This window comes from Pseudochaenichthys georgianus, unplaced genomic scaffold (assembly GCF_902827115.2).
Source record: "Pseudochaenichthys georgianus unplaced genomic scaffold, fPseGeo1.2 scaffold_1459_arrow_ctg1, whole genome shotgun sequence".
NCBI classification, from domain to species: domain Eukaryota; kingdom Metazoa; phylum Chordata; class Actinopteri; order Perciformes; family Channichthyidae; genus Pseudochaenichthys; species Pseudochaenichthys georgianus.
In genome coordinates, this window is record NW_027262312.1 from 1 (window position 1) to 8,388 (window position 8,388).

The 8,388-nt window shown below is 56.4% G+C and overlaps 2 protein-coding genes across 2 annotated transcripts; one reads left to right on the forward strand and one right to left on the reverse strand.

Moving 5' to 3' along the window:
• Nucleotides 1–2,035: 2,035 nt before the first annotated feature.
• LOC139433226 (uncharacterized) lies at nucleotides 2,036–4,089 on the reverse strand. Its single transcript, XM_071202155.1, has 2 exons — nucleotides 4,085–4,089; nucleotides 2,036–4,021 (listed from the first exon to the last, which is right to left on the reverse strand). The coding sequence occupies exons 1-2, from the start codon at nucleotides 4,087–4,089 to the stop codon at nucleotides 2,257–2,259; spliced, it is 1,770 nt and encodes a 589-aa protein (XP_071058256.1). The 3' UTR covers nucleotides 2,036–2,256.
• Nucleotides 4,090–4,092: 3 nt separating this feature from the next.
• LOC139433227 (trichohyalin-like) lies at nucleotides 4,093–8,100 on the forward strand. The gene is made up of 3 exons (XM_071202156.1): nucleotides 4,093–4,106; nucleotides 4,192–7,558; nucleotides 8,092–8,100. The coding sequence occupies exons 1-3, from the start codon at nucleotides 4,093–4,095 to the stop codon at nucleotides 8,098–8,100; spliced, it is 3,390 nt and encodes a 1,129-aa protein (XP_071058257.1).
• The last annotated feature ends 288 nt before the right edge of the window (nucleotides 8,101–8,388 follow it).

Below are 8,388 nucleotides of genomic sequence, written 5' to 3' on the forward strand. Positions count from 1 at the left end.
ACTTGGTGAGTGGGTGCAGTACTACCTGGTGAGTGGGTGCAGTACTACTTGGTGAGTGGGTGCAGTACTACTTGGTGAGTGGGTGCAGTAATACTTGGTGAGTGGGTGCAGTACTACCTGGTGAGTGGGTTGCCAGTACTACCTGGTGAGTGGGTTGCAGTACTACCTGGTGAGTGGGTGCAGTACTACCTGGTGAGTGGGTGCAGTACTACTTGGTGAGTGGGTGCAGTACTACCTGGTGAGTGGGTGCAGTACTACTTGGGTGAGTGGGTGCAGTACTACTTGGTGAGTGGGTGCAGTACTACTTGGTCAGTGGGTGCAGTACTACCTGGTGAGTGGGTGCAGTACTACTTGGTGAGTGGGTGCAGTACTACTTGGTGAGTGGGTGCAGTACTACTTGGTGAGTGGGTGCAGTACTACTTGGTGAGTGGGTGCAGTACTACCTGGTGAGTGGGTGCAGTACTACCTGGTGAGTGGGTGCAGTACTACCTGGTGAGTGGTGTGCAGTACTACCTGGGTGAGTGGGTGCAGTACTACTTGGTGAGTGGGTGCAGTACTACTTGGTGAGTGGGTTGCAGTACTACCTGGTGAGTGGGTGCAGTACTACTTGGTGAGTGGGTGCAGTACTACCTGGTGAGTGGGTGCAGTACTACCTGGTGAGTGGGTGCAGTACTACTTGGTGAGTGGGTGCAGTACTACTTGGTGAGTGGGTGCAGTACTACCTGGTGAGTGGTGCAGTACTACCTGGTGAGTGGGTGCAGTACTACCTGGTGAGTGGGGTGCAGTACTACTTGGTGAGTGGGTGCAGTACTACTTGGGTGAGTGGGTGCAGTACTACCTGGTGAGTGGGTGCAGTACTACTTGGTGAGTGGGTGCAGTACTACCTGGTGAGTGGGTGCAGTACTACCTGGTGAGTTGGGTGCAGTACTACCTGGTGAGTGGGTGCAGTACTACTTGGTGAGTGGGTGCAGTACTACCTGGTGAGTGGGTGCAGTACTACCTGGTGAGTGGGTGCAGTACTACCTGGTGAGTGGGTGCAGTACTACTTGGTGAGTGGGTGCAGTACTACCTGAGTGAGTGGGTGCAGTACTACCTGGTGAGTGGGTGCAGTACTACTTGGGTGAGTGGGTGCAGTACTACCTGGTGAGTGGGTGCAGTACTACCTGGTGAGTGGGTGCAGTACTACCTGGTGAGTGGGTGCAGTACTACCTTGGTGAGTGGGTGCAGTACTACCTGGTGAGTGGGTGCAGTACTACTTGGTGAGTGGGTGCAGTACTACTTGGTGAGTGGGTGCAGTACTACTTGGTGAGTGGGTGCAGTACTACCTGGTGAGTGGGTGCAGTACTACTTGGTGAGTGGGTGCAGTACTACCTTGTGAGTGGGTGCAGTACTACCTGGTGAGTGGGTGCAGTACTACTTGGTGAGTGGGTGCAGTACTACTTTGGTGAGTGGGTGCAGTACTACCTGGTGAGTGGGTGCAGTACTACTTGGGTGAGTGGGTGCAGTACTACTTGGTGAGTGGGTGCAGTACTACCTGGTGAGTGGGTGCAGTACTACTTGGTGAGTGGGTGCAGTACTACTTGGTGAGTGGGTGCAGTACTAGTTGGGGGACGTGGGTGCCAGTACTACTTGGTGAGTGGGTGCAGTACTACTTGGTGAGTGGGTGCAGTACTACTTGGTGAGTGGGTGCAGTACTACTTGGTGAGTGGGTGCAGTACTACCTGGTGAGTGGGTGCAGTACTACTTGGTGAGTGGGTGCAGTACTACTTGGTGAGTGGGTGCAGTACTACTTGGTGAGTGGGTGCAGTACTACTTGGGTGAGTGGGTGCAGTACTACCTGGTGAGTGGGTGCAGTACTACTTGGGTGAGTGGGTGCAGTACTACCTGGTGAGTGGGTGCAGTACTACTTGGGTGAGTGGGTGCAGTACTTTCATTTGAAACGCTGAAGTCAAACTGTTTTTATAATGGAAGTCTCTCGAAGATGAAAGCAGTCACTTGTGGAGTACCTCAGGGTAGTTGTTTGGGACCACTTTTATTTTCTATTTTTACAAATGACCATTAGTGTTAGAAAAAGCTCAAATGGTAATGTGTGCAGATGACTCAACAATATGTTGTGCAGCATCAACGACAAGAGAGTGGACAAAGGTCATAAATAAAGATCTACGACTGATACCAGAGCGGGTCATACATAATATGCGGGGAAACTAAATCGTTATTAACGGGATGAAATCATCAGCTAGAAGGTGAACCAAAATATCAACCACATTTAAAGCATTTTGAAATCGAGCAGCTCAAGGAGACACCATGCTCGTATAACCCTGGGTCATAAATAACTTGGTCTGAACACACTGATAGTGCTGCATGTGAATGGGAAGGGGTCAGCAGACAGGTTCTGGATGCGTTGGTTCTGTAGGCGTTGGTTCTGGATGCGTTGGTTCTGTAGGCGTTGGTTCTGGATGCGTTGGTTCTGTAGGCGTTGGTTCTGGATGCGTTGGTTCTGGATGCGTTGGTTCTGTAGGCGTTGGTTCTGGATGCGTTGGTTCTGGATGCGTTGGTTCTGTAGGCGTTGGTTCTGGATGCGTTGGTTCTGGATGCGTTGGTTCTGTAGGCGTTGGTTCTGGATGCGTTGGTTCTGGATGCGTTGGTTCTGGATGCGTTGGTTCTGTAGGCGTTGGTTCTGGATGCGTTGGTTCTGGATGCGTTGGTTCTGTAGGCGTTGGTTCTGGAGGCGTTGGTTCTGGATGCGTTGGTTCTGTAGGCGTTGGTTCTGTAGGCGTTGGTTCTGGATGCGTTGGTTCTGGATGCGTTGGTTCTGGATGCGTTGGTTCTGTAGGCGTTGGTTCTGGATGCGTTGGTTCTGGATGCGTTGGTTCTGTAGGCGTTGGTTCTGGAGGCGTTGGTTCTGGATGCGTTGGTTCTGTGGCAGCTTGAGTATCGGTTGGTGACACGGTCGAGTGCTGCTGGAAAGGATTTCAACAAACGACAAGTAGCAGAGCATAAGGCAGCACGGTGTGCACTGAGCTCCTGCAGACCAGAGCCACTGGGACGCTGGAGACGCTGGGACGCTGGAGACGCTGGGACGCTGGGACCCTGGAGACGCTGGAGACGCTGAGACGCTGGAGACGCTGGAGACGCTGGAGACGCTGGAGAGACTGAGACGCTGGAGACCCTGGAGACGCTGGAGAGACTGGAGACGCTGGAGACGCTGGAGAGACTGAGACGCTGGAGACCCTGGAGACGCTGGAGAGACTGGAGACGCTGGAGACGCTGGAGAGACTGAGACGCTGGAGACCCTGGAGACGCTGGAGACACTGGAGACCCTGGAGACGCTGGAGAGACTGGAGACGCTGGAGACCCTGGAGACGCTGGAGACACTGGAGACGCTGGAGACGCTGGAGAGACTGAGACGCTGGAGACCCTGGAGACGCTGGAGAGACTGGAGACCCTGGAGACGCTGGAGACGCTGGAGACGCTGGGACGCTGGAGACGCTGGGACGCTGGGACGCTGGAGACGCTGGAGACACTGGAGACGCTGGGACGCTGGAGACGCTGGAGACACTGGAGACGCTGGAGACGCTGGGGACGCTGGGACGCTGGAGACGCTGGAGACGCTGGGACGCTGGAGACACTGGAGACGCTGGGACGCTGGAGACGCTGGGGACGCTGGAGACACTGGAGACGCTGGGACGCTGGAGACGCTGGAGACACTGGAGACGCTGGGACGCTGGAGACGCTGGAGACACTGGAGACGCTGGGACGCTGGAGACGCTGGAGACGCTGGAGACGCTGGGACGCTGGAGACGCTGGAGACGCTGGGACGCTGGAGACACTGGAGACGCTGGGACGCTGGAGACGCTGGAGACGCTGGGACGCTGGAGACACTGGAGACGCTGGGACGCTGGAGACACTGGAGACGCTGGGACGCTGGAGACGCTGGAGACGCTGGAGACACTGGAGACGCTGGGACGCTGGAGACGCTGGAGACGCTGGAGACACTGGAGACGCTGGGACGCTGGAGACGCTGGGACGCTGGAGACGCTGGAGACGCTGGGACGCTTAACCGTCAGACAGAGGTAACTTGTACTTCATTCCATGTCGTCAGAGATGTGACAGCGACTCGCTCAGCAGATGTATGATCACAACGGGTTATAGCGCAGGGTGCTCAACTTAAGCAGGGTTTGTATTTCCCAGAGCTAACCAGACGGGGGACAGAGAGCAGTCCAGACCTAACCAGACGGGGGACAGAGAGCAGTCCAGACCTAACCAGACGGGGGACAGAGAGCAGTCCAGACCTAACCAGACGGGGGACAGAGAGCAGTCCAGACCTAACCAGACGTGGGACAGAGAGCAGTCCAGAGCTAACCAGACGGGGGACAGAGAGCAGTCCAGAGCTAACCAGACGGGGGACAGAGAGCAGTCCAGACCTAACCAGACGGGGGACAGAGAGCAGTCCAGACCTAACCAGACGGGGGACAGAGAGCAGTCCAGACCTAACCAGACGGGGGACACAGAGCAGTCCAGACCTAACCAGACGGGGGACAGAGAGCAGTCCAGAGCTAACCAGACGGGGGACAGAGAGCAGTCCAGAGCTAACCAGACGGGGGACAGAGAGCAGTCCAGAGCTAACCAGACGGGGGACAGAGAGCAGTCCAGAGCTAACCAGACGTGGGACAGAGAGCAGTCCAGACCTAACCAGACGGGGGACAGAGAGCAGTCCAGAGCTAACCAGACGGGGGACAGAGAGCAGTCCAGAGCTAACCAGACGGGGGACAGAGAGCAGTCCAGACCTAACCAGACGGGGGACAGAGAGCAGTCCAGAGCTAACCAGACGGGGGACAGAGAGCAGTCCAGAGCTAACCAGACGGGGGACAGAGAGCAGTCCAGAGCTAACCAGACGGGGGACAGAGAGCAGTCCAGACCTAACCAGACGGGGGACAGAGAGCAGTCCAGACCTAACCAGACGTGGGACAGAGAGCAGTCCAGACCTAACCAGACGGGGGACAGAGAGCAGTCCAGAGCTAACCAGACGGGGGACAGAGAGCAGTCCAGAGCTAACCAGACGGGGGACAGAGAGCAGTCCAGACCTAACCAGACGGGGGACAGAGAGCAGTCCAGACCTAACCAGACGGGGGACACAGAGCAGTCCAGACCTAACCAGACGGGGGACACAGAGCAGTCCAGAGCTAACCAGACGGGGGACAGAGAGCAGTCCAGACCTAACCAGACGTGGGACAGAGAGCAGTCCAGACCTAACCAGACGGGGGACAGAGAGCAGTCCAGACCTAACCAGACGGGGGACAGAGAGCAGTCCAGAGCTAACCAGACGTGGGACAGAGAGCAGTCCAGACCTAACCAGACGGGGGACAGAGAGCAGTCCAGACCTAACCAGACGTGGGACAGAGAGCAGTCCAGAGCTAACCAGACGGGGGACAGAGAGCAGTCCAGACCTAACCAGACGGGGGACAGAGAGCAGTCCAGAGCTAACCAGACGGGGGACAGAGAGCAGTCCAGACCTAACCAGACGGGGGACAGAGAGCAGTCCAGAGCTAACCAGACGGGGGACAGAGAGCAGTCCAGACCTAACCAGACGGGGGACAGAGAGCAGTCCAGAGCTAACCAGACGGGGGACAGAGAGCAGTCCAGACCTAACCAGACGTGGGACAGAGAGCAGTCCAGACCTAACCAGACGGGGGACACAGAGCAGTCCAGACCTAACCAGACGGGGGACAGAGAGCAGTCCAGACCTAACCAGACGGGGGACAGAGAGCAGTCCAGAGCTAACCAGACGGGGGACAGAGAGCAGTCCAGACCTAACCAGACGGGGGACAGAGAGCAGTCCAGACCTAACCAGACGTGGGACAGAGAGCAGTCCAGACCTAACCAGACGGGGGACAGAGAGCAGTCCAGAGCTAACCAGACGGGGGACAGAGAGCAGTCCAGAGCTAACCAGACGGGGGACAGAGAGCAGTCCAGACCTAACCAGACGGGGGACAGAGAGCAGTCCAGACCTAACCAGACGGGGGACAGAGAGCAGTCCAGACCTAACCAGACGGGGGACAGAGAGCAGTCCAGACCTAACCAGACGGGGGACAGAGAGCAGTCCAGACCTAACCAGACGGGGGACAGAGAGCAGTCCAGACCTAACCAGACGGGGGACAGAGAGCAGTCCAGACCTAACCAGACGGGGGACAGAGAGCAGTCCAGACCTAACCAGACGGGGGACAGAGAGCAGTCCAGACCTAACCAGACGGGGGACACAGAGCAGTCCAGACCTAACCAGACGTGGGACAGAGAGCAGTCCAGACCTAACCAGACGGGGGACAGAGAGCAGTCCAGACCTAACCAGACGGGGGACAGAGAGCAGTCCAGACCTAACCAGACGGGGGACAGAGAGCAGTCCAGACCTAACCAGACGTGGGACAGAGAGCAGTCCAGAGCTAACCAGACGGGGGACAGAGAGCAGTCCAGAGCTAACCAGACGGGGGACAGAGAGCAGTCCAGAGCTAACCAGACGGGGGACAGAGAGCAGTCCAGACCTAACCAGACGGGGGACAGAGAGCAGTCCAGACCTAACCAGACGGGGGACAGAGAGCAGTCCAGACCTAACCAGACGTGGGACAGAGAGCAGTCCAGACCTAACCAGACGTGGGACAGAGAGCAGTCCAGACCTAACCAGACGGGGGACAGAGAGCAGTCCAGAGCTAACCAGACGGGGGACAGAGAGCAGTCCAGAGCTAACCAGACGGGGGACAGAGAGCAGTCCAGAGCTAACCAGACGGGGGACAGAGAGCAGTCCAGAGCTAACCAGACGGGGGACAGAGAGCAGTCCAGACCTAACCAGACGGGGGACAGAGAGCAGTCCAGAGCTAACCAGACGGGGGACAGAGAGCAGTCCAGACCTAACCAGACGGGGGACAGAGAGCAGTCCAGACCTAACCAGACGGGGGACAGAGAGCAGTCCAGAGCTAACCAGACGGGGGACAGAGAGCAGTCCAGAGCTAACCAGACGGGGGACAGAGAGCAGTCCAGAGCTAACCAGACGGGGGACAGAGAGCAGTCCAGACCTAACCAGACGGGGGACAGAGAGCAGTCCAGAGCTAACCAGACGGGGGACAGAGAGCAGTCCAGAGCTAACCAGACGGGGGACAGAGAGCAGTCCAGAGCTAACCAGACGGGGGACAGAGAGCAGTCCAGAGCTAACCAGACGGGGGACAGAGAGCAGTCCAGAGCTAACCAGACGGGGGACAGAGAGCAGTCCAGAGCTAACCAGACGGGGGACAGAGAGCAGTCCAGAGCTAACCAGACGTGGGACAGAGAGCAGTCCAGACCTAACCAGACGGGGGACAGAGAGCAGTCCAGAGCTAACCAGACGGGGGACAGAGAGCAGTCCAGACCTAACCAGACGTGGGACAGAGAGCAGTCCAGAGCTAACCAGACGGGGGACAGAGAGCAGTCCAGAGCTAACCAGACGGGGGACAGAGAGCAGTCCAGAGCTAACCAGACGGGGGACAGAGAGCAGTCCAGATGCACCGGTCCCGTCCCTCAGGGACATTCTCAAGTACGTTCAAAAGGTTGCTGGAAAGATATGTAAGTGTTACAAAGTACGGTGAACTGTGCCTGTGTACACCTCTGTATTGACTTAGTTTGGCCTCAGGGTGGCGCTCACTCCATGTCAGTGTTCCCTTCAGCTCACTGCCCTGCATGGACTGATGAGCTGTTTACTTTAAATGTGTTGTATGTTTATGTTTCAGTGTGTGAGGACCCCAGGAAGAATAGCCAATGCTCATGCTAGAGCTAATGGGGATGCTAATAAAGACATAAGACATATATGTCTCTATATGTCTCTATTTGTCTCTATATCTCCTCTATATGTCTCTATTTGTCTCTATTTGTCCTCTCTATATATCTATAGGTCTGTATATGTCCTCTATATGTCTCTATATCTCCTCTATATCTCTCTATATATATCTCTTAATGTCTCTATATGTCTCTATTTGTCCTCTCTATATATCTATAGGTCTGTATATGTCCTCTATAGGTCTGTATATGTCCTCTATATGTCTGTATATGTCCTCTGTCTGTCCTCTCCAGATGTTGTGATGGATTTTGGCCCCGGATGATGCGTTCAGGGACACACAGTGGTGTCAGTGTTTCCATCACCCAGGCCTCAGCTGTCTGTCTCTCTGTCTCTCTGTGTGTCTCTCTCTCCCTGTCTGTGCACTGTCTGTCTGTCTGTCTGTCTCCAGCTGCAGGACACGGTGTCTCCGCTCAGAGGACACAGACCCCCCGGTGCTTTGTCTTACCGTGTGTCGCGTTCAGGCTCCGGGCTGCGGACCCGTCGCTCCTCCGCCGCTGTCCCTGGTCTCTCCGGGGGGTCTGTGTGTCTCC